The following is a 22,995-nucleotide window of genomic DNA, read 5'->3' as shown; positions in this document are numbered from 1 at the left end:
AGCTCGTCACTCTCATCGCTCTCCTCGCCCTCGAGGGCATATTCAAGCTCATCAGGGGAAAGATCGTAGTCATCTTCATCCTCATCCTCATCATCCTCATCATCGTCCATGATATAGTTTCCAGTGAGGTAGATGGTGTGAGTACCAGTAACGACAAAGAAAACCTTCTCGCCATGGTTGACAGTGATATCAAGGGGCTGCTGGTAGTTCTTGCGTAAAAGTTAGCTGACAGTTCCGAGGTTCTGCTTCCATAGACTCACTCTTTCAGTATCGAGAGTGCAGATGACAAAGTTCTCAAGATCGGCACCCTCCTCGCTGTCATCATCGGAATCGTCATCGTCCTCTTCGTCCTCCTCTGTAGCCTTCGCCTTGCCCTTGGCCTTGCCGTTGGGCTTGGCATCCTCCATCTCCTCATCAGATTCCTCCTGAGCAGATTCAAGAAGTTTCTTGATGGCAGCAGCCTGCCTCTGCTTCTTGGCCTTGACGGGGTCGCTAGGGCCACCGTTAGCCTCCTCATCAGAGTCCTCCTCATCGTCGGAGCCGGCGAGGAGAGCCTTCATGTACTCGTCATCGATCTCATCATCCTCATCCTCATCGAGACCAGGGAGAGCACGCTTGACGAGGCGCAGGGTGGATCGAGGAACAGTAGGAATGTTGCCCTCACCGTCAGCCTCAGGCTCTTCGGTAGGGTCAACGGCAGCCATGGTAATGCGGAACTGTGGGTTTTCACGGTTAGAACTATGAGGTCAAGACCATACCGAACTGCTGTCGCAAATGATGCGCCGCCGACTGAGAGCGAGCCAGCGCAAAAAAGCGCATTGCATCGCATCAAGCAAGATTCGACGCGCCGGAGAAGAACTTACAGAGGCAGGGAATTCCATGGTGGCTGGAATTAAGATCTCTCCAGGAGGGACCTCGAGGCCGTAGACGGGACCAGGAACGGCGGACATTGTGGCGGTTATGTGTTTACTTTTGTTTCAAATGTAGATTAAATGTGAAGCGTATGCCGGAAAGAAACAAGAAAACAGAAAAGTGAGAGAAAGGATGAAGAATGGTGATAGAGTGAGGTTTTCCTGAGACTCTTGCTCACTGCAAAAGAACAAAACTAAGAATCGAGAAGCAACTCCAGAGCTTCGAAATTTTTTTCGGGGCTCAACAAGAGCCCCACGCGTGCAGCCAATAGAACTCTACGATAACGGCTCTTATCGCGGTGGGGTGCTCACTGTCACAGCAACACGAGTTATCTCGTACCGCTTTGGCACAGATTTTCCCGCCATAAGCTCCACTAAGAAGTTATGGACAGAGCCGTCCTAGGCCCTACATGACAAAAACAGACTTAGCTGCTTAGATAACTTAGCATAAGTTTAGGCTACCTTTTGCTACGGTTATTTTGACACCTTATGTCAAGGTCTTCATGTTTTCTTGCTCCGAGAAGCCGTCTTAGCAGGGCTGGGGAACGGTCAGAAACTTCTGGACTGACAAAACTAAATACCTGGGTTGGTAGACAACATTAGTTAAATTTGGTAGAAACGTTTCTCACCGTTCTGAGTGCCATATAGAAGACCTTGACGGCCTTTGCATGCTGCATGAAGGTAGGAAGCTTCTATAGCAAGGGGGAGGTAAGAAGACTTGTGATATCTAGAGAAGTATACAATAGAGTACTTAGACCCTTTTAAAATATAAATTGTTAAATAATTCAAGAATTGAACAATAAGTAAAATCGAATTCTGTCAACCCATATTAGTCCCAACAGCATGATTCTGTGCTTAGTGGATATCAGAGAGTTGAATGTCGCATTATGAGTTAAGGTGAGTGACTCGAGATTCCTAAATATATACATCTTCGCAAATACCTATTTGGGTATTTAGGAGGAATCGTTCTTCGCCCTGAATAAACCTTTTCCAAATGGTACTATGCTCAAAAGCCAGCTCCGAATAACTTGCCATGCGAATACCGTAAAGAATTTGCGCTGGCTCTGATGGTAGATCTGAGGTCGATCACCGACATCGACAAGCATCGCACCCAGCTTAGAGATCGATTTTGGCCAATATTTGATCTGTGCCTGAGCATACGCAGCCATGAGATCATTGCCGTTGGTTATCCCACCTGATGTTTCTGTAAGCAACTGGCTCAATCTTGGCGTAGCGCAGACATACCGCTTGACCAAAGGTTACCGTCCTGAATCCAACGATACTCCTCTCCGACGAAATGTGCGTTTGGATATTTCTGGATCAATTCGCCTTGAAGCCCTCTGGGGCCACTTACCTGGCGGCTGTCGAGAATACCTGCAGCGCCGCACAGATAAACACCAGTGCAGACGCACAATACATCAACACCCCCGGTGTTGAAATGGTCTCTTAGCCACTTTGTCGATGCTTCTTCAAAGTCCTCCGCTGGATCTGTACCAGGTACCACGATAATGTCAAGTTTGCCGGGACCAACGTCATCATCTTCGTACGTGTGTGATGTACGGACGGATAGATCTGCAGTTAAGTTCACGGTTGGAAACAACTTTAGCGATGTGATATAGGTAATCTTGGTGCTGGGTGCCATTTCACTAATGTGTGCGGGGAGAGGAAGAAGACGAAGATATTCTTTAGACATTGAGGCGAGAACATCGACAGTTGCCAGATCGAGTAGCTGCACGCTTGAGGGCATGAAAACGCCAATGCGTAGCTGCTTCGAAGACATTGGTATAAACGATTATGATGAATTCTGCTAAATTGAGCGGTAGATATTGAGGTACTACTTGTAGGTTTCGGATGATAAAATAAAGGCGCTCTATGTTCATTGCTCTTTAGATGTACGTTACCTTAAATAGTCTTAAAGGGCGTGTCCGTCGATAAACCCTTCGACTTACAGCCCGTATGAGCTAGGCATTATTTAAGAATAATGGCATACGGTGTTTAACAAACACTGGATCCAAATGCTGAATCCGTCACTCAGCCTTCGTCTCATTGGTTCAAGTGACTTTAATATCCGACGTGTTTCGGCACCACGAGGCCCCACTCCGACCGGCTTTTCAACGTTCTCTGTTATGCATATTGACGTTATTCACCCTGCCACAAAGGAGAACAATATAGTTGCAATACGGCATTACACTTGTGATTTGAAAGGTTCAATTCAAAGATCTGTAGCTTTCCATCTAGATAGGTGCGGCATAAGCTTATAGTGTCAAAGCAAGAAGTTTTATCCGAAATCTTTTCCAGACCCTGTGTATTGTTTAGATCTGTATCATCTTTGAGTAGGTAGTGAAGAGCAAGTATAATTTATTATACAAAGAACCATGCATCATAGGTCCATCTTCCTCTCTTTGAATTAGCGAAATTATATATATCGTCTTGAACACGCTTCGGTATGGTCTCTTAAACAACCCGACCCTCATTCTAAGCATTAAGTATTCTTGCCAAATGCATGTAAGCTTCCCTGAATGGCCAAGTCATTGGTATATATTCTTTTCCGGATTAGTGACGAGACTGGCCATCTGTATCCATTACCATACTCATCATCATAAACCCTTACTTGACACTTCAAGACCCCAGGGGCCACGACGATAGTATTTCTGGTCTCTTAGGCCATGTTGTCAACCTTCACACCGGGCATCTGACGCCGCGTTGCCTTCTTGCTCACAGTATAAACAAGGTCTTGGTCCCAAAGTTGGCAAATCAAAGCTTGAGCACTGGGTATGGTGCCATACAGAGGAGCGACAACGGGAATCGCAAAATAGTCATACCAGTTGTTCTTGAGAGATCGTCGGGAAAAGTCCATCCCGTTGGCCAGTCCAGCCTTGACCATTTCCCTCTCCCGGCTGGCGACTCCCGTCTGGTGAAAACTCTCGTATAGAGACACGTAGATCCCAATTTGAAAGAAACCGTAGATACGAACAAGATTACACCAGCTAAAAATCCAGGCCAGGTTTCGTGGGTCCCCGTTGCCTTCTGTGAGCTTGACATAGAGTGCCGAAGAGAGTACCAGTATAGCCATATGAACGGGAAGAAAGTGAGCTTCGAAAAGGCGATGCAGCATATAGAAAACATTCTCCCAGTGGGGGTGTTGGATAGCTTCCCTGTGGATGTTTGAGAAGATGCCGTTGTCACAAGTCTGTCCGCTGTGCTCATCGCTTGCGGGGTTTTCGGGAAAGGCAAAATGGCCGGCATCTGGGATGGTGTAGTGAAGGGGTTGATAGGAGCGGCAGGTTTGCTTGCGATCTTGCCATAACTGAACCAGTTTACGAAGTGCAAAGCCAGTATCAAGAGCACCCCACATGTGACGCAGGGCCTGTTTGTAACGAGCACGAGTGTCTTTCAGTAGTCCTCCACCTCCCGTGACGTTACTTTGGCTGACAGGGCTATAGATGACTCGACTGGTTAAGTTACCATTGAGGGCAAAAAAACATTTGATATACATATGCAGGTCCTCACCGATGGCTTCGCTGCCACAATCCCATCCACCAACCCGGTCAACCAAATCTAGAGGAAGAGAGTAGACGGATGTAGGCGGAGAAATAGAGGAGCCAGGGTACAAGCCAGACATACCGGCAGCACCCCAGAGTATATCAGCAACACGAACAAGAGATGGAACGCAATGTGCGTTCCTGTCGAAAATAATAGGAGCCGAGTAGATGGTAGTCAATGCGGTTTCGGAATAGGATAAGTGCATGTTTGTCAGAAGTGTAAAGTAGTTCGATGAAAGATGGCTATCGGCTAGAGAATACACAAGTTAGCAATGTGCAGGTGAGGATGAAGGGTTAGTTCTAAACGGGCGTACCATCAATACCAGTGATTATAACGTTCTTCCTCACAACTACTGAGTACCTCTCGCTCAGCTTGCGAGCAGCCCATGCGAGATTGCTGCCTTTGCCAGCGGCCTCATCTGGGATATCTGATGGATGAAGTGTGAAGTCAAGGAATCTGAACTTCTTCGTGAACTCCTGTATCAGTCCAAGAGCCTTCGTTTCGGCGCTGCTCTCTCGGTGTTCCATTCCAAGATAGACCTAGTGAGAAACATCAGTGAGAGACTTTAATAAATGAGCCTGGTATGTTTATTGGACACTGGTACACGGTTATGTCTCGACTTTTATGGAAAATAAAATCTTACATCATATGAGTAATGAGCTTGAGGATGTGATGCCAGAACATCGAGGGTCTCCCTGAGTGTATCAACTTCTTCCTTATAGTTTGGGATGATGATGACATGAACGACGTTGTCATAAGCTCCTGGCACACCATCTGTGTAGTATTCGGAATCGTAATCTCCGGCTTCACTGGTAGTGGAGGAAGCTGGACTTTTTGGACTGGATATGAGAGTCTCAGAGCTCGATACAGAAGTATAGGAGTCCCGGCGTGAACCGAGTTTCTTCAGGTCAAGTAATGAATCGCTACGCGCTGCTCTTTTCATGGTTCGGGTAAGAGTCCAGATAGTCCAGCAGGCTCGGAGAGGGAAAACGCAAACCAGTATATGAACAAAAAGGCAGTAGTATGCGAAGACGAAGCTCCAAGCACCAGCCCCTATCGCAGAATCTGGATGATATTGGGAGGCAGGCTGTTTGCTTTCATATCGGTACTGTTCAAGGGAGGCATCTTGGTATATGACCCAATAGCAGAGAGCACTTAGCGCAATCATACTTAATCCCCCTGCGCGCTGCGCGAGCCATGTGAACAAAGGCATGCTGGGCAAGATACAGAGATAGAGTTTCTTGGGTATTTGAAGCTGCGATGTGGTTCAAGAGAGCCGGAGTAGCCTAGAGGCGTTTGGCTCAAATACGATGGGAAAATTCAAATCAAGAATAGATTGCATAGACCAGGTCGTCCAGAGCAAGAGTTTGTTAACTGGAAAGCAAGATTGGAAAGAAACGCAAAGCGGGCGGGATGACGTTGAGAATGCATGTGTAAGTGGGAGGCTACGGAGAGATATTCACCTGGTCGATTTAAGATAGACCAAGCAAAGTGAACCATGCACATCCGATTTCTCAATCCGAAAAATAACATGAAATCTGTAAAGAGTTAGCTCTGATAGATCAGAGAACAAAAGACATGGGGATGGTCATGATGGTCAAGTCGAAGGCACGAGACACAGGGTATTCGCCAGCCTCCCTATCTGAAGATATGGTTACCAACCCTTATGGCACGCGCCATCTTTTAGCTTTTCTGATTTGGCCAGAAGAACAAGATATCATCTTCTTGAAGACCCACGCCCCATGTGCCGAAATATGGGGTGGGCAACAAGGGACATGATACCGAGAGGCTTGATCGTCATGCTGCTTGCGAACCAACCATCGACTACATACCATTCAACTTGTACTAGCAGTATCTTGAGGTATCGCTCGGATCTAAATTGGGGGTGATAGTGGTCAACGTGGTTTCTGTAGTCTAATAATAAGCTAATGAGACTTAGCAAACAAGCTCATCAACTATACATCTACTAAGCATTAATGAATCATGGCGAGTGAAACTCGAAGCGGGCCCTGACTTAGCTCAGGATTATCTTGGGCCACTCACAAGTGAACAATTGCCCATGACATAACGAAGACCTCATGTTTGCTGTTTCCAGTCACCGTAATGTAGATCCAGAAGTTATGGACCGCAAAGGCTCCTAGCCAGAGCTACCTTAAGCGCTGAGATGTAGGGTTTAAGTCACACATGAAGCTCAATGTCTGAATTCAACATCTCAAAGCCAGGCACTTGGCTTTAACGTGAAGCAAACCATGTGCTCGGCAGTGTCCCTTTTGTCTTCTTCTCTCTTCTTTCTTTTTGTTTATAAGGAAAGTGTGACACTTCTCGATCTAGAGTTCCTGGGAAGTTGTTTCCAAACCATGTACTTGTTCATTCACTTCTGTGCTGTTTCATGGCAATGCTTCGCGCGAAATTCAAAGCCTCTCTGTTGACACAAATCGAATCGTAAGGTCTAGTTGCTCTTGGTCGGTGCCATGGTGATATGTATACCCCAGGACAAGATTTGGCACCTTTGGCTTGTCTCAGAAATCACACACCGTGTCAGTTCTACATATAATACCACTTATCGGCTTGGGCATCGATTGTTGCTCATGATCTCAATGGAAATTGAGATGAAGAGTGACGGGCTTGATGCAAGACGTTTGACCTTTTGTAAATGCCTGTCCGACAACGTTGATGTACAGCAATTTTGACTGGCTTGAGGCTGTATCCACGAGGCTCGTTCAATTTTTCTTGTGGTTGCCTGGTCGTTGTAACATTTCCTTGCTCTTGATTGATAGCCTGAGAAACCTGTCAATCGCAAGCCGTAACCACAACACGCGGCGCTATCAGTGGTTGAGGATCCCGCCAAATACATATGGGTCCAAGTCTGGTCATGGGTGGGAGTTCAAGCACAGCTGGTGATTGTCCTTTAGTTAGATGTCCCCCCAAGGAGTTGGCGATCCATTGGTTGTAGCCAGCCAAGCCAGCATCCAATTCAATGAACTTGCTAGTCGACGTGGTTGGTGGCTTGGTGTAGGGTCTCGTTGATGTTACATGACTATCATTGGCCCACGGGGCTAAGTGATTGGATCCCTTGCCTTTTCGGAAGTCCACCCATATGAATTTTCGGATAGCGGGAAGCTATACCTCCCTGAGCACAAGACGAAGCAATAAAGCTGAGGCCTCTTAAATGACAAAAAGATTAGGTAAACTTAGTATAAATGGTACATATTTAGTGGCCCTAATTAGGTACATTTAGCACCTTACTTTGGCGTCCGAGGTTTTCTTGTTGTATGGGCTCCTCCTACTCAACTGAGATGAGGCATGTGTCGTGCTTATAGCAAACGCGGGCCGGGGCGGCCATATTACACTTGGATACGGATACTGAAAACACTCTTCGCTTGAACCTGCGACTGAAAGACTAAGTGCTCCCATGAAAGAACGAAGCATGCCAACTGCCAAACTGGCCTTTTCGCAAAGGGGGAAAAAAAAAGACAGAATTCTCGGACTATGACAGATCAAGATTCGATGGGAACACTTGCGGATTTCTGCGGATTTCACTTTCAATGGGTATCTTATGTTCAGGAAATCTTACAACGTTACTCTCCGTGGCAAAGCCCAACCCTTGCGGTTTCATTCGGATCCATAAACGCCGTACGCCAGCCTGCCATTCTTTTAATTAAGTTTGCTCCAGGAGTCTCAATATCCAACACTCACGCGTTTCCCCTAGCGCCGTGATGTCAGCTCAAGACTAGCTCAGAAGCGCATACTGGGCGAAAACCACCATAGTTCTGCATGTCCTCCAAGAAAGTCGTTATCTAAGGTGCCTTTTCAAACAACTTCTGAATCGGTTTGGCAGCCTAGAAAAAGGTTAGTACAAAAGCGAGATCTCGACGAGGAAAACCGGCGTCAAGAAACCTACATCAATGAACTTTTCCAAATCATTATCCAAGTTGGCAAGGTCATCCTTCCTTCTTTTGTTATCCGCAATCAGCTTTTGTTTTCGCTTAAGCAGCTCCTGTCGCTGTTGCTCCAGAGCTTCACGCTCAGACCGTTCGTGATCTATGCGCGCAACCATCAATGTATTCTCGTCATCATTCTCGTGTTCGGGATGTTGGGCAAGGAAATCCTCGACAGGGATAAGAGGCAATTGTTGGTATTTGTGGCTGTAAATTGTTAATGAAATGCTAAACTCGACCACCAGCTGCAGCTGGAGTCAATATACAAGGGCTTACTCGTATGATTCACATGCTGTAATCTCTCCTTGAAGGTGTCGTTGTTCGTAATATAGATTCTGAAGCTGAAGGTGCAGGCGGTCGACTTCTTGACGCGACTCGGCAGTCTGGGACTTGGTCTCACGTGCGGAGAAACAGACGTTTCGGTGCAGTCCTTTCAGATGCGCTATGGTCGTGAAAAGGAGTTTTTGCTGCTTGGCGATTTCGGCTTGCGCTTCTGCTGAAGGGAGTCCTTCGCTGAATGATTGTTCACCCAGACTGAGGAGTGCGCCAGCCTGGTCGCGTGCCTGGTCTGAAGTCTGCAAGACTGCGCAAAGCCTTGGGTCGGTAACAATTTTATCGATCGCCATGTTCTGTATCCGTGGGTCGTACTTGTGATGCGAAAGATGTAAGTGCAAGGTGTGGAGAAGAATAGCTGGATGGATTCGAGAAGTCACGAACTCGACCCCAGGCTTTTGTTTGTTCCTGGGCTAACAGAAAGGTGGGTCTAGGCTTACTGAAAGGGGTTCAATCAAGATCTACCGTGTTTCGGGTCTAACTCAAGGTACGGAGAGATAGTACTCAAAAATAGGCTAAGGGACACTTGCTTTCAAGAGAACAGCCTATCCGGCCTATCCTGCACAGCAAACCCTGATTAAGTGAATATTCCTTCAAAGCAGCCTAGGTGAGAAATTCATTCCCTGCGTGGCCTCTTTAATTAGGAGGTACCTTATGCGTCCTAGTTCAAAATGCACTTTGGTGACGTAGTTGTTGATTAGTTCCGATCTCTAAAAATCGACGGTATATCGCCGGCGGTCATGTCAGAAGAAGAGAGCGATTACGGATACAGCCGCCCTGTCACCTAATTTAGCAGTTCTGGGTTGCAGAAAAGTGCAAAATTTGGACATCTTCTTATAATGGCGAGTCCTCGGGGCGCAAGAAAACTTCTGATATGTCAAGGTGCCAAAAATATCTAGTCTCGGGTCTATGAAATCTAGGTAAACCAAATTATGCTAAGTTTAGCTTGAGCTTATGGCATTTAATCATTGATCCCAACTACTCATTGACTACTCTATATACTCCAGTGTTTTCTCTCTCACATGCTTGCTCAACGGATTGTCGTCTTTTTAGGCCCCTGCGGCAAACCAAGTGACTTTCCAGGATTGACTTCAGCGGTTGCGCCGTTCCTCGACGGAAAGTTTCGGTCAGACATAGGGTCAGTTCGCATTCATTGATTCATTCATTTGATCAACATTTCCACATCATGGCGAGGTCGGATAATAGTTATGATCGATTCTAAGCCTAATAAGCAAGCCATTGGCCAGTGCTACGTTGCTGCAAGACAAACGACTCTTGTGGCTTCTGTCGGCTAACTTATGGGATCACCAGACAAGCTCTTCTGATATGAGTGGATCCATGCGAGGGCATGGAACCAATATCAACGACTGCTGCGTTAGGTTGTGAAAGGAAACCCGCGCCTAGCAGCCTTGATGCTCGAAATGTTTATCGGCTTGTTAGCCGCTATCTTGCTACGACTTTTAGCATCAATCTCTAGGGTACACTGTTGTCCAGGAACAAAGACCAAACGGGAGCGGCATCTCAAGGCAAGTGGTCGGAGGGTGCATTGGAGGCGTTTTCAAGGTTGGCACCCTATTGGTTCGAGAATGCATCTTTCTTGCGCAATCAAAGTCCATAAGCGGGCCGTGGCGAGCTGAGTTACCGGGCTATCTATCTTGTGAAAGTCAGGGGATGGTACCGAGGGGAAGTTCATATGCGTTCATCAAGAATCTGTATGTACCTCCAAATACCCTTCGAAGTCGTGGATAGGAACTTTGCTGGTCATGGAAAGGGACCGGACTTGTCTCTCGATTCTCCCGGTATGTTATGTCTTTGCCTTGTTTAAACGATTAGGTCGTTTTTCAAGTGGCGTTCGTGAGTAACCCAACAAGGACGCCAAGACCGCCCCTGGTACCGTCATTTCAGCTACCAGTCATTTTTCTTTGATCTGACTGCCCAATTTCTCAACCTCTCATTCATCATGCGCTCTCACTCTGTTCATCATTCCTTCGCCCTCTGACCCTTCTTTGCTTGTACTTTCATATCCCCACGAACCATACTCTCCTTTCTAAGCCTTCATATTCTCAACATCATATCATTTCCCCATTTCCAAGCCTTGGCTGCTTCCTTCAACGCAGATCCTTATCCAACTCAGCAAGAATAGGAACAGGACAGGACTATTTCCGCCAACCAGACTCGGCTATCGTTGTCCCCGCGTGTAAAATACCCGCAGGATCCGCAAGGGTGCTTCTTTGTTGCACCCAACTTGTTCCGAGACTCCTAATCATTCAATAATAACCAATTGTGCTCTTCACTTTTTGCTCGTGGTCTCGACAAAGCCTCACGTTAGCCAAGTCGCACAGAAGTTCGAACGCACCATCCACTATCTACCAGCATCACCAGATGCAGAGACTTTAACTCGTCGCCACCTCGGTTGCAGCGTCACAGCGCTTGCCGGTTCAGCTTAGCCCAATTGTCACGACATAATCACCACAATATTCGTCTCAAGTCGCAGCTGCCATCATGTCAGACGTTACCACCGCTATCACAACAGCCTGTACCTATAAGGCTCGGGACGGGGAGAGTATAGCAAGTACATCCGGATCCGACATACGACCTGACGTTGAACCCCGAAGACGGCGACACTCCTTCTTCATTCCCAGGAGACGATCCATTGTTGGCCATATCATGGATGGTGAAGAGGGTCTTCTTCTCAAAGTCGACCTTTTCCTCTCGGAACTCGAACGTCGGCTCGACTTCATCGAGAACTATGTCGACCTGAGTAAGGACTCCAGCATCTCTCGTACCTTCTCTACGCTTCAGGCTGTTCGTTCGAGATGTTCCCACGCTTCAGAGGAAGTCCTTGGTGCAGGACGACGCCGTTTACATGTTATGGTCGATACTCTAGAGGCAAGATACAAGGAGACCTTAGAGGCCGCCGAGTCGCTGAATGAGAAGGCTCACGTTGGAGTCGATTTGCTCGAAAATATGCTCTCTGATTTTGAAACTAGAGCCTATAAATTGCGTGAGCAGGGCTTCGCAAACGCCGCCAACGCTGCCGAGGCTTTCATGGACGAGGGGCGCCGGGTTGCCAACGAAGGAATCGAGCGTGCCATCCAAGCCGCCCTTTCACTGGAGGAGCACATTCAACAAGCTATCGTTCTGGCCAAGGAAGGGCGCCTCCTCTCCTACGATGACCTCCCCTCACCTTGGCGAAACAATCCTCACATCCACAAGGGTTACCGTTTCACTGAATCCAAACTCGAATGCGTACGCTCAGCATTCAATCTTTCCAATGAGCTGGTCAACATCTGGTCCCATGCACTGGGTCTCATTTTGGTCCTCGCGATCGCGCTCTATTTCTACCCAAATACTGCCAACTTTACACTCAGCACGAAGTCCGATGTATTTGTCGCGGGCGTCTTTTTTGTCATGGCTTGCCTCACTTTGGTTTGCTCAACGGTTTGGCACACCATGAATGCTGTTGCAGATGTCGATGCCATTTCAATATTTGCCTGCGTGGACTATACTGGCATTTCTCTGTTGATCGCTGCCTCAATCATGACGACTGAATATACAGCCTTCTACTGCGACCCTGTCAGCCGATACATCTATATGGGTTTAACAGCTTTTCTCGGAATTGGGGGCGTCATTCTTCCGTGGCATCCTCGCTTTAATGGTGCTGACATGGCATGGGCGCGAGTCGCTTTCTTTGTTGGCCTTGCCTTAACCGGGTTTATGCCTATGGTTCAGCTTGGCTGGACTCACGGACTTGACTTTGTGTACAATTTCTACTCGCCAATTTCCAAGTCGATGCTCGTGTACTTTACGGGTGCCATTGTCTACGCCAGTAAGATCCCCGAAAGGTGGTTTCCTGGCTGCTTTGACTATGTTGGTGGAAGCCATAACCTCTGGCACGCCGCAGTTCTCGGAGGTATCCTCTTCCACTACTCGGCCATGCAGACCTTCTTTGCCAACGCCTTCCACCGAGCAGAAGCTGGATGCCCTTCATATTAGATAATTAGGTGGTGCTGGATGTGCCTTCAATGACCAACCCAAGAACGGGCTAACAAGTTTATCTGCCCCCCTGGAAGCGTGTCAAGTATTTGGCTGATTCTGTCAAGTCTTACTCTACTTGGGCCACGCCGTTTTGGTCCTACTATGGTTAGTTGCATGCTCTACTAGAGTTGATCACAGCGCGTCCCCTGTGGCAATACTTCAATGAAGTACCTTGGGTAGTGACGTGAGTTCAATGCCACTACCTATACGAGGGGTATTGCACCTGAGAATTGGATGAAACAACTTAATAACCTTGCTAAGACGTGTTGTTCGTCCATGATACGAAAACCTCACAAACTTGCAGGCATACATGAGTGATAATAGACAAAAAAAACTATACACTCGGATCGTCTTGATGAAGCTAGAAATTTGAGTGCCGTCACGAAAAGCACATGCATGTAAGCCGGTACTGAGCTTTATTGATGAACGGATTGAATATGACCCAACAAGCATGTGTGGACGACGCAGTACGTTCACGATATGATACGAGGCACGTGTAAATAGACAATAGATAACTAATCGTATATTCATTCATTCATCCTAGAGCATTCGTCCCTGTCGGAACTCTCTAGTACCCGTTGAAACCTGCTCAAGCCTATACCGAGCATCATTAGAATACCATGCATCGTTCCATCATACCGCGTTGCAATAATCATAAAAAGCATAAACCAAAAACTATTTTTGGGTTTGGCAGCATCGGCTAGAATTAGTGTGTTTGTTGCAAGACCCTGGAACATCTTCGTAGCCCTCAGGGAGCAAGAAAACATGGGACCCCTAATATAGGGTCTCAAAATAAACTTAGCAGAGAGTCCCTTCAGCTTTGCTTACATTTACCTACATGTTTTCACCGCTTAGGGTCAAGGTCCTGAGTTTTCTTGCCTCCCCTAGATAGGCTGCTGGGTAACGGACGAGTGGTTCGAAATAAACCTTCCATCCGCCTGGCAGTATGCACGTCAGTTTAAGTGAGTTTCGCGATCAGACCCCTGCTCAGTTATGTTGTACCCTTGTATCGCCCTGAGTGGCTACAGCGCTTGTAAGTCAATCCAGAAACCCTAAGATTGTGCCATGCTTAAAGAGCGTGAGAAACGATCTCAGCATAGACATCGTCGGGTATCTTCTTGATAATGCCAATTGTGACGGATTTGACGAGATCAGCGTTAAGCTGGGGAAATGATCTTAAGACCTTATTTGGGCTATTTGGAAATCAGTAATTATTGGAGTCAACCTTTCGCATAATCCTTACCTGGGTGACTGAAGAATTTGAGTCCGCATAATTGTAAGCTGCGCGACGATGCAGACGATATTGAGATGAGGACCATAGGCGAACAAGAAGTCCCAAAGTCGTAGGACCTCGGGAAGCGGTGGTGTACATGCACATAGCGTCAGAACTGAAGGGAAAGCGTAGATCTCAGCCGAAAGGCCCTTAGCAGTAAGGTACATGCTTAGCTTGGGATCAACAATAGCAAGGACCTTATCAACCAGTGCAAGGCCACGATGAACGCCGTCCATGGCACCGCGAATATACCCCGGGCATTCTCGAGTCAACAAGGAGTGGAACGCCACGAATGCTTCTGCTTCACTCCGAGCTGCGTATAAAAATGGTGCTGCCAGAACGTTCATACCCTGAACATAGGTACCAGGTTCTAGAGTCGCAGCGCCTGTGCCGGAATCAGAGCCCTCGGTCGTAAGTGTTAAGGCCCGCGCGCGACTGCGAGCATTTGGTGATGACGTGCTTGTGCCTGACTGAGAACGACCAGAGACACTACTACCACCAGGGAGTGAAGCTCGGCTACTACCAGGGCGGCTTTGGCGTTGCTCCTCACGCGCGTCGTGTAATTTCCATGCAATGGCGTTAAGTAAACGAATCAGACTAGCCTCACTGACACGGCGGCGGAAGAGAGGGTCGGTCGTGAGTGTGCGGAAAGTGTCGTTGCGGATCTTGGAGTAAGCCGGAGAGGCTCCCCGGTGGATGAGGGCGAGGTAGTCATCGGTCGACAGGATAGGAGCGTCTAGGAGGACGAGCCAGACGTATATTCTCAATGTTGACTACCCGAGATCGCTGTTAGTTCATCATGCTGGGAGTACCTGAACAGCCCTCTTACCATGCCATCCTCAGCACTCTTGACACCTTCATCGATGACCTTCCACCGAGCACTCTCCAAAGCGCCCAAGAAATCACCATCTGTTGGGCCTTCGCGGATAATCTGATGAAGAGGCAAATGGCCATGCGAGAATACGGGTTTCTTACTCCCAGCACGCTTGCTAGCTGTGACAACATTCATCTGGTGAATGAGTGGCGGGGTGGCATCGCTATTAGCGCGCCCGCGCTGAGGTGAGCGATTGATATTCTGGGAGAAGCTGGGTGTGCCTGAAGTAGCAGGAGGCGCTTGTGATGGTCTTGTTGGTGAAGCATTGCGCTGGGTGTCGCGGTGGCGCTGCTGGGAGATGAGCGAGGGCGTGCCTTGCTCGCGAGCGCGGGCTCCAAGAGTGTGCGCAGATTGAAGGCGTCGAAGGGCGCGATGAGTCCGCGGCGATGGCGGGGCCTGGAGTTGTGTTGTAGCCGGGGCGGGGAGTGAGGGGATCGCCGATTTGAAAATAGAATTGGAGTTGGAAGGTGGCTCCATGGTTGCGATGCTTGAGGAGAGTTTGTCAAACCACGACCATAGGGGTAGGCATGGGTGTCAAGCGTCAATACATGCGAGAAAGAGCCAGATAGCCGAGTTGATGGGGATATTAATTAGGGCTGATGACGCTGACGGTTTTAGTCGTTCGGAGCGCAGTATTAGATTAACGGGGAGGCTGGAGGCTGAGTTGAAGTAAGGTACCTATGAAAGGGACGTGACGTGGATTTAGGGACAATGATGATTCGTGTTGGTTTCGCGTTCTTCAATCAACCTCTACACTACTCCGTAAGACCTATTGAAATCTATCTTGGCTGACCAATGCCACCAGTTGTTCTTGTAGCAGGTCATATCAACTTTCAGTCGACACACTCTATTAATCCAATCCCATAACTCACAAAGGCTGTTTGGCCCCTGATTACGGAGTACTTTGGGTGTCTTGGTGTTTGCCAGCCCACGACATTGAGGAATGCACATCATTTATCAAGAGCTTGGGTTTCAGATGTGCTATTTTGAAGCCGGATCAGAGCCGGATGGGCCGATTCGCTGACTTATCAGGCACCCGTAGGCGGATGCTATATGCAAGCAAGTCTTGGGTAGGTTTGGGGAGTACCTACTCGTAAGAAATCTAGTTCGCTATTTGTCTACTAGTATGGATGTATATCCTCATTACTTGATTTCCCATATTATAACAAACTCCGGAGATTAGGTAGGTAATCTCAAGTGAAAACTCTCAAAGTTGGAAAACCTTAGGCTTCTTGGCTTGTTTTCTGCTTTTATAGCACGACCTCAAGTTCTCCTTCCTCTTACTATATTATTAATAACTTAGTTATTAAGGTAGGTAGTGCTCGCCAATTAAGAAGATGTATTGAAAGTCTATGGTATTCGATATAGGTAGGTAGGAAGATAGTTGTGGAGGTAGGTAGGGGCTCTCTTCTAAAGTAAAAAGATCTACGGATAGAGGTGTTTATGTAAGTTTAGGATATATTTACGGAGTAGTACTACGTAGTAGAGCTTTGAATAGGTAGTTCATATCAGCGTCCACTCAGGTTTAGGTCGACTTCCCTTAGGTATTACATCAACGAGAAACTGTCATTGCTGTATGCTCAACGATCATCTAGCAAATTTGCTGACTTGACTATTGTCGCAAATATCGGGATATCACTAACTTAGTTGTGTGACATTTTTGGTTTTCTTGGGACTACAGGATCTCAGACGTGGGGTTTGATACACTTATTTTCCTGATCTTGTTACGCTATTACCACGAAGGGGAAAGTGGCGATTGCGACATCACAAAACACCCATTTTTATACCGTGCTGAATCCAAATGCTCACAAACTGACCAAGCACCACACGACTTTTGCCATTTATTCAGAAAAGAATGGAGAATCCGCTGAACAGAAGCCATGACAACACATTCTGCCCCTCCATATCTTCTCTCCACACAATGCCGATTGCCGATGGCTCAGGGATTACCAGTTTCACCGGGCTCATCATGAGTTTTACCACTCTTTAAATACAAAATTGAAACCCTTGCCACACGATAGCACTGGTCTTCTTCGAGTTACAGCCTCCTTACTTTACCTTTTGAAATTACACAGTTATTCCAGCTAGAACGTATTGTCGGATTTCTGTTTTTGTCTCCCAATTTTGTGAACTCATTATCCCACGTTGCAACCTCCGACGATTATGTCGCCTTACACCCCACGATATTCGTCATCGGCCTAGACTAAGACTCCAGACCACAAGATCAAAGATCAACGCCTTTGCTATTGTCCTATTTGCAAGAAGAACAGTACTAAGCCAGCTACTGGCTACCATACGCCTTCTTGAACAACTCAGACCTCCACGCCTCTAAATGAAATTGGGTACTTGCAGCTGGTCCGGTGATCACTGACTGCTTCACTTCAGAGCAGGTTTCATATCATTAGGATCAGAGCTGACAGACACATACGAGCGATGGCTCTGTCTGAGCTAGCGACTGCTTTATATTGAAAAGAAGCTAAAGGGCGAGATCATCCTTTGCTGTCGTAGTCTGGGTCTTCTCTTCACGCAAAACTTTTCTTTTCTCTTTTGGCATCAGCCGATACGTATGATGCTAGGCCACACAAATCCGTTGAGTAAGGGGGTGGCTAACATTCTGGGCATAAAACTCGAAGACCAAAAACAAGACCTACAGGCCGAGATACCAAGCAGTTCATCCATTGCTTCAGAGCAAAGACACAATTCGTTCTACGAAACTGAACCCACATCGTTGGAATGGATTAGAGAGAAAATCCCGTCGAAGGAGGAGGTTGTTGCATATGCAAAATCGTTATTCCCATTCGCTGCTTGGATCAGCCACTACAACATGCAATGGTTTGCGGGTGATTTGGTCGCTGGTATTACCATAGGTACTATAGTTGTTCCACAAGGCATGGCCTATGCTATTCTCGCAAACCTGGAACCCCAGTTTGGTCTTTACTCGTCTTTTATAGGGCCCATGATCTACTGGATATTCGGTACCTCTAAGGATATATCTATCGGTCCCGTTGCAGTTCTTTCGACCGTCGTTGGGAATGTTGTTCAGGATGTCCAAGATTCGGGACAAAACGTCCCGGCCCATATTGTTGCGTCAGCGTTGTCAGTTATCGCGGGCTTCATTGTCCTCGTTATTGGACTACTGAGGTGCGGGTGGATAGTCGACCTCATTTCCATCACCTCTCTTTCAGCTTTTATGACAGGCTCCGCCATCACAATTTGCATCGGCCAACTACCAGCACTTCTCGGTCTGTCAGGATTTTCGAACCGAGACCCGCCATACAAAATCCTTGCAAATACGATCGAATATCTCGGAGAGGCAGGTTACGATGCTATCGTTGGAGTCTCAGCCCTATCGATCTTATACCTTATCCGTCAAGGTTTCACCGCAGCGGCAGAGCGATATCCAAAGCATAAAAGACTGTTGTTCTTCACCAACACAATGCGTACGGTTTTTGTTATTCTAGTGTATACAGTAATGAGCTGGGTCGTCAACATGCATAGAAAAGACGATCCTCTATTTAAGGTTCTAGGGGTAATCCCAAAAGGTATCTTCAGCACAATCCATCTACTTGAGTCAAAAAAAAACTAACAACGTAAAAGGATTCCAGAATATTAGGGTTCCGAAACTAACGACGGAGCTCATTTCGGACTTTGTTCCTTATCTACCAGCTACCGTCATCGTCTTGCTTGTTGAGCATATGGCGATTTCCAAGTCGTTTGGGCGTGTCAACAACTACACCATCGATCCATCTCAGGAGATGGTTGCCATTGGGATGGCTAACCTTATTGGGCCATTCCTTGGGGCATATCCAGCTACAGGCTCATTCAGTCGTACTGCGATTCAGTCGAAAGCTGGTGTACGAACCCCCGCTGCTGGGATAATCACTGGACTAGTGGTTTTACTTGCAACGTACCTATTGACTACTGTCTTCTTTTATATACCAAGTGCCGCTCTTGCGGCCGTCATCATTCACGCCGTAGGAGATCTCGTCACACCTCCCAGCACCATTTACCAGTTCTGGAGAATTTCGCCTATCGAGGTGTTCATCTTCTTTACCGGTGTTACTGTCAGTGTCTTCGCTCAAATAGAAGATGGGCTATATGCTACCGTTCTCCTTTCAGGGGCTGTGTTCATCTACCGTATCCTGAAGGCCAAAGGCAGGTTTCTTGGCAAAGTAAAGGTTCATTCGGTCATTGGCGACCATGTTATTGGTGATGATCACCGAAAGGTCGTCGGAGAGTACGGCACAATCGAGGATTCCGATGTTTCTGCAAGAAACGTTTTTATTCCCCTTGGACATGGCGATGGCTCGAACCCAGAAGTTGAAGTTGATCATCCATATCCCGGAATTTTCATCTACCGCTTCTCTGAAGGCTTCAATTACCCCAATGCCAACTCCTCTCTGGACTATCTGACCGACTTCATTCAGTCCAACACGCAACGCAGCTGTCCCGAAGCTTTTGAACGACCGGGCGATAGGCCGTGGAATAACCCAGGGCCAAGGAAATCTGCAAAACGTCCTGTTAATTCAGATCCAGACTCTGCACTTCCGACATTAAAAGCGGTCATCTTAGATTTCAGTTCTGTCAACAACGTCGATATCACCTCGATTCAACGACTGATCGATATCCGTAATCAGCTCGATTCATATGCCTCTCCTGATGGTGTAGATTGGCATTTTTCTTGCATACATAACCGATGGTCCAAGAGAGCATTGGTGTCAGCAGGGTTTGGAGTCCCATACAAACCCAATGAAGGCACAGCACCTCGAAGGTGGAAATCGATTTTCAGCGTAGCGGAAATCGGAGGCAAGGACTCTGCTGTAGCAATCGCTCAGGAGACAGACCTCGACGAAATGGCACCGATACATACGGATAACACAGACGAAGAGCCCTTGATTGGAGGATTTTCCTCGGTGAAATCCTATGGTTCAATGTCATCGGGAGACCTTGAGAAGCAGAGGCGGAGAGGTGCTGTTGTTCATGGCCTAGACAAACCACTATTTCATGTAGACTTGACAAGCGCGTTACAGAACGCAATAACCAATGTGGAAGAGAGGGCGATATCAAGAGAAACAGCACACGATTAACGGCTGGATGGAGTACGGGTGAACTTGCTGACGTTTCGGCTCACAACAAAGGAGAAGCATTTAGCGAGCCATCATTACCACTATGTTTACCTAGAACAGTAATTCGTAACGAGATTATGACAGAGCCGACTATGGCCGTCGCTACAAAAGCCAGCCAAGATCACCCATTCACCCCCGTTACAAAATCCCAGGACGTGAGGGATATCTGTTTCGTGATGTTCTCGCGCGTACTGCAGGGTATAATAGTGACTGGAAATCCAGAACAGGGGGTGAGAGACTTTCAAGCAACGAATGTGATCCTTACGATAAGTTTGATTTCTCATCATGGGCGCAGTTGATCACAGATTCCTCAAGGGCAGACGATTTTGACGCTGAATCTCCTGAGTCTGAGGAGACAAACATTGTTACGGGACCTTCCAGCCCCATGAAGGACGAGTCAGTATTCAATTCACGCTCTACTTGTTCATTCTTCAGCTTATACTGGACAGTGCTTAAATAGGTAATTTCATGCAGCAGTGTTAGATCTTGTTCATGATCCACAAGGACAAAAGGTTCTCTATTACGCTGGCTGTAGGGCTTTTTAGCTATTGGGGGGAAGAAGCTGCAGTTCTACTAGCTTTGAACAGCCACGTTCTCCAGGACATAATGAACTTTGAAGGTTTCTGGGTAAGCCAGCTTCCTCATGTGCACACGCCTTAAAGCTGACGATTCGTACAACAACAAGCGGCACTACTCAGAAACCTTGCCGCCGCCTCACTCACAACTTCGGGGTGAGGGCTATAATCGAATTGTCCCTGTGTCTTATGCTCAGGAGGCTGCAACTGCGAACGACTATATGGAACTGCATGAAGAATTCATGTTCGATATGGCTTCATCTTCAAAACTGTATCCTACAGATGCGGGAGGTCTACGTGGTCTCTTCTTCCTCGAATGCTCACGTCTCATCGAGCAACGCGAGTTTGAGTGTCAACGCTTCGGCGATTCTACTAAAGACGTCAAGCGGGCGATTACATATAAGATAGACTTCACAAGAGACCGACAGGAGCGTGCCATCTATTCTTTCATCCTTGTTACTATCATTTTCTTGCCTATCAGCACAGTTTCGTGTATTTTTGGCGTAATCACGACTGATGTCCGCGATATGAACTACTCACAGTGGCTGTATTGGGTGGTCGCTATACCAGTAACGGTCCTCGTTATTACCCTAGGACTCTGGTTCATGGGAGAGTTGGGAAGCCTAGCTCGATGGTTATCTGAGCGACCAGGAAAGGAGCTCTACGGCGAACCAGCAGTCATATCACAAGCAGTCGAACCGGCGTATTGGGCGGCTCCCCCAACCACTCAGCTAGCTGCTCAGCCGGCAGAGTATTCATCGTCACCATATGAGCCGAGGCGTAGAAGGGTTCAGACTCGAGCAAATTACCCTGCACGCCAGAATCGCATCTATCGATCACGATAGGTGACCTGAAGACGAATACTTAACACACATTGGGGAAGGGCTCGGTTGCGGTGCAAATATTGTAAGTCTTGCTTGAGATGTATTGATATCATGGTTCCAGAATCATTACAAGTTTGCAGCTTCAAAAAAAATATAGGATATCCTTAATAAAAGTTTGCTCTAAAGATACCCGAATTTGCCTTCAACTCCTGGACAATACCTATTTAAGAAGAACCAGAATCATCAATCGTAATACAGATAAAGCCGTTACAGAGCCGCCCATTCATAGTCATCCAATGACTCACTGATCAACGGTAGTACTCACGCTCGCGGTCCGTAATACGGAGCCGTACTCTATCATCCTCAATCATCCGTCTGGGTGGTGATGGAGGTGAATACTCCCGACGTCGAGTTCCCTCAACGTACCGGAAGGTTTCATAGCGAGGCTCGACTTGAACCGGGACAGGAACAGGGACGATCCTCTCACGCTCGATGACGCGCTCTCGATCGTGATCATATGATGAGTGGTGGCTGTGCCTGCTTCGGGATCGAGACTTGGGTTTCTTCTTTTTCTTGTGTGGCTCAACGTCCACCGCAATGACCTCGATAGGCTCTTCCGGTGGAGGTGAAGGGGGTCTGGGCTTCACAACCGGAGGAGGCGGAGGCTTGGGTTTCTCAACTGGAGGGCAAGGTGGAGGAGGCGGTGGTTTCTCGACCACAGGAGGTGGCGGTGGTTGAGGTTGTGGAGGTGGAGGTGGTGGCAGCGGAGGTCTGACAATTACTGGAGGTGGTAGTGGAGGAGAAGGTTCAGGAGGAGGGATTATTCGTGTTACGCGATGGCTGACGATGCCATAGTCCTGTTCCGGGTGCTGGAGATAGAGTCGTTTCTTCTCGTAAGGTTTGGTGACTGTTGCGATGACGTCAGTGGTGGAATTTGCGATACGGCACACGGCAATGTGCAGCAATAGAAGACTTACCCATCTTGTCGGCGAACACAAATACAGCTTTAGCAACAACAACAATGAGGTGCAAGCAGTTACCTGCAAGACGTTATACGAACAGCTCAAGGGTGTTTGACGGGGAAAACCCGAGGATGATCAAGTGGGGTACTCAGGTCACGATGGATGGGATGCTTTGTTGGACAGCGATGGATGATTGATAGTTAACGGCGGCGATAGGCGGGTGGGAGAGGGAACGGCGATCTTTTATGTTCTAACGAAGATTCAAACGATCAGGCTGCAATGGAAGACCTGGCATGTGAGAAAAGGCTATTGAGCTTCCATGATTTGTTCCAACCCAACCCAACCTGCCAACCAATGCCCAAGCCAAAAAGCCAGACCAATCTAATGGATGGATGGGCTAGCCACTCCGAACTTGGAACACAAAAGACTCAACTAAGGTAGTTAGTTACCAGTCAAACACGAGGTCACCGGATCATGACGTCGCACATGCGTATGCACGTCAGCCCCCACCTCCAATATTCGGTCATCTACTCCGTACAAGAAACCAGATTTCGCGATTGTGATGGGCAGGGACTGAACGGCATGTTGATTAGGCCAA

At 47.5% G+C, this 22,995-nt stretch overlaps 9 protein-coding genes across 17 annotated transcripts in view; 3 read left to right on the top strand and 6 right to left on the bottom strand.

Annotated features, from left to right (window-relative positions):
* The window catches only part of FVEG_01192 (hypothetical protein), a gene marked incomplete at its 3' end in the record, with an annotated part of 1,864 nt that extends 747 nt beyond the window's left edge, over positions 1 to 1,117 (bottom strand). The window contains exons 1-3 of the mRNA XM_018888011.1: positions 864 to 1,117; positions 261 to 716; positions 1 to 209 (exon numbers count right to left, since the gene is read on the bottom strand). Of these exons, the coding sequence (XP_018743844.1) occupies positions 1 to 209; positions 261 to 716; positions 864 to 950 (752 nt within the window). The 5' untranslated portion in view covers positions 951 to 1,117. The remainder of the gene's footprint in view (positions 210 to 260; positions 717 to 863) is intronic.
* A 747-nt stretch (positions 1,118 to 1,864) lies between these two features.
* Positions 1,865 to 2,691, bottom strand: FVEG_01193 (hypothetical protein; the record flags this gene model as incomplete). Its single annotated transcript, XM_018888012.1, has 2 exons — positions 1,865 to 2,106; positions 2,157 to 2,691. 2 exons carry the CDS (start codon positions 2,689 to 2,691, stop codon positions 1,865 to 1,867), a joined length of 777 nt encoding a protein of 258 aa, XP_018743845.1.
* An 879-nt stretch (positions 2,692 to 3,570) lies between these two features.
* Positions 3,571 to 5,622, bottom strand: FVEG_14790 (hypothetical protein; the record flags this gene model as incomplete). Its single annotated transcript, XM_018903782.1, has 3 exons — positions 3,571 to 4,703; positions 4,768 to 4,993; positions 5,098 to 5,622. 3 exons carry the CDS (start codon positions 5,620 to 5,622, stop codon positions 3,571 to 3,573), a joined length of 1,884 nt encoding a protein of 627 aa, XP_018743846.1.
* A 2,016-nt stretch (positions 5,623 to 7,638) lies between these two features.
* FVEG_01196 (hypothetical protein) lies at positions 7,639 to 9,129 on the bottom strand. Of its 3 annotated transcripts, none has more exons than XM_018888014.1 (4): positions 8,669 to 9,114; positions 8,356 to 8,599; positions 8,151 to 8,293; positions 7,639 to 8,097 (listed from the first exon to the last, which is right to left on the bottom strand). In XM_018888014.1, the coding sequence occupies exons 1-3, from the start codon at positions 9,016 to 9,018 to the stop codon at positions 8,252 to 8,254; spliced, it is 636 nt and encodes a 211-aa protein (XP_018743848.1). In that variant the 5' UTR covers positions 9,019 to 9,114; the 3' UTR covers positions 7,639 to 8,097; positions 8,151 to 8,251. The 3 variants fall into 3 exon arrangements, with proteins under 3 accessions (XP_018743848.1, XP_018743849.1, XP_018743847.1); XM_018888015.1 differs by having other exon boundaries at positions 7,639 to 8,159; positions 8,218 to 8,293; positions 8,669 to 9,074; XM_018888013.1 differs by having other exon boundaries at positions 7,639 to 8,293; positions 8,669 to 9,129.
* Positions 9,130 to 10,127: 998 nt separating this feature from the next.
* FVEG_01198 (hypothetical protein) lies at positions 10,128 to 13,465 on the top strand. 2 transcript variants are annotated; one of them, XM_018888021.1, is made up of 2 exons: positions 10,128 to 10,524; positions 10,864 to 13,465. In XM_018888021.1, the coding sequence occupies exon 2, from the start codon at positions 11,228 to 11,230 to the stop codon at positions 12,719 to 12,721; it is 1,494 nt and encodes a 497-aa protein (XP_018743851.1). In that variant the 5' UTR covers positions 10,128 to 10,524; positions 10,864 to 11,227; the 3' UTR covers positions 12,722 to 13,465. The 2 variants fall into 2 exon arrangements, with proteins under 2 accessions (XP_018743851.1, XP_018743850.1); XM_018888020.1 differs by having other exon boundaries at positions 10,128 to 13,465.
* FVEG_01197 (cell cycle arrest protein BUB2) lies at positions 13,062 to 15,878 on the bottom strand. 4 transcript variants are annotated; one of them, XM_018888019.1, is made up of 5 exons: positions 14,866 to 15,878; positions 14,007 to 14,809; positions 13,766 to 13,956; positions 13,602 to 13,701; positions 13,062 to 13,549 (listed from the first exon to the last, which is right to left on the bottom strand). In XM_018888019.1, the coding sequence occupies exons 1-3, from the start codon at positions 15,385 to 15,387 to the stop codon at positions 13,833 to 13,835; spliced, it is 1,449 nt and encodes a 482-aa protein (XP_018743855.1). In that variant the 5' UTR covers positions 15,388 to 15,878; the 3' UTR covers positions 13,062 to 13,549; positions 13,602 to 13,701; positions 13,766 to 13,832. The 4 variants fall into 4 exon arrangements, with proteins under 4 accessions (XP_018743855.1, XP_018743853.1, XP_018743854.1 ...); XM_018888017.1 differs by having other exon boundaries at positions 13,602 to 13,956; XM_018888018.1 differs by having other exon boundaries at positions 13,062 to 13,701.
* Positions 15,879 to 17,476: 1,598 nt separating this feature from the next.
* FVEG_14791 (SulP family sulfate permease) lies at positions 17,477 to 19,997 on the top strand (the record flags this gene model as incomplete). Its single annotated transcript, XM_018903783.1, has 2 exons — positions 17,477 to 18,452; positions 18,508 to 19,997. The coding sequence occupies 2 exons, from the start codon at positions 17,477 to 17,479 to the stop codon at positions 19,995 to 19,997; spliced, it is 2,466 nt and encodes an 821-aa protein (XP_018743856.1).
* Positions 19,998 to 20,376: 379 nt separating this feature from the next.
* On the bottom strand, positions 20,377 to 22,814 carry FVEG_01200 (hypothetical protein). Of its 3 annotated transcripts, none has more exons than XM_018888023.1 (3): positions 22,413 to 22,814; positions 21,152 to 22,342; positions 20,509 to 21,080 (listed from the first exon to the last, which is right to left on the bottom strand). In XM_018888023.1, the coding sequence occupies exons 1-2, from the start codon at positions 22,414 to 22,416 to the stop codon at positions 21,744 to 21,746; spliced, it is 603 nt and encodes a 200-aa protein (XP_018743858.1). In that variant the 5' UTR covers positions 22,417 to 22,814; the 3' UTR covers positions 20,509 to 21,080; positions 21,152 to 21,743. The 3 variants fall into 3 exon arrangements, with proteins under 3 accessions (XP_018743857.1, XP_018743858.1, XP_018743859.1); XM_018888024.1 differs by having other exon boundaries at positions 20,509 to 21,070; XM_018888022.1 differs by having other exon boundaries at positions 20,377 to 22,342.
* On the top strand, positions 20,643 to 21,456 carry FVEG_14792 (hypothetical protein; the record flags this gene model as incomplete). Its single annotated transcript, XM_018903784.1, has 2 exons — positions 20,643 to 20,663; positions 20,722 to 21,456. 2 exons carry the CDS (start codon positions 20,643 to 20,645, stop codon positions 21,454 to 21,456), a joined length of 756 nt encoding a protein of 251 aa, XP_018743860.1.
* Positions 22,815 to 22,995: the final 181 nt, after the last annotated feature.

The sequence above is a fragment of the Fusarium verticillioides genome, chromosome 1, assembly GCF_000149555.1.
Source record: "Fusarium verticillioides 7600 chromosome 1, whole genome shotgun sequence".
NCBI lineage: Eukaryota > Fungi > Ascomycota > Sordariomycetes > Hypocreales > Nectriaceae > Fusarium > Fusarium verticillioides.
This window is presented reverse-complemented; position numbering and strand designations above follow the sequence as displayed.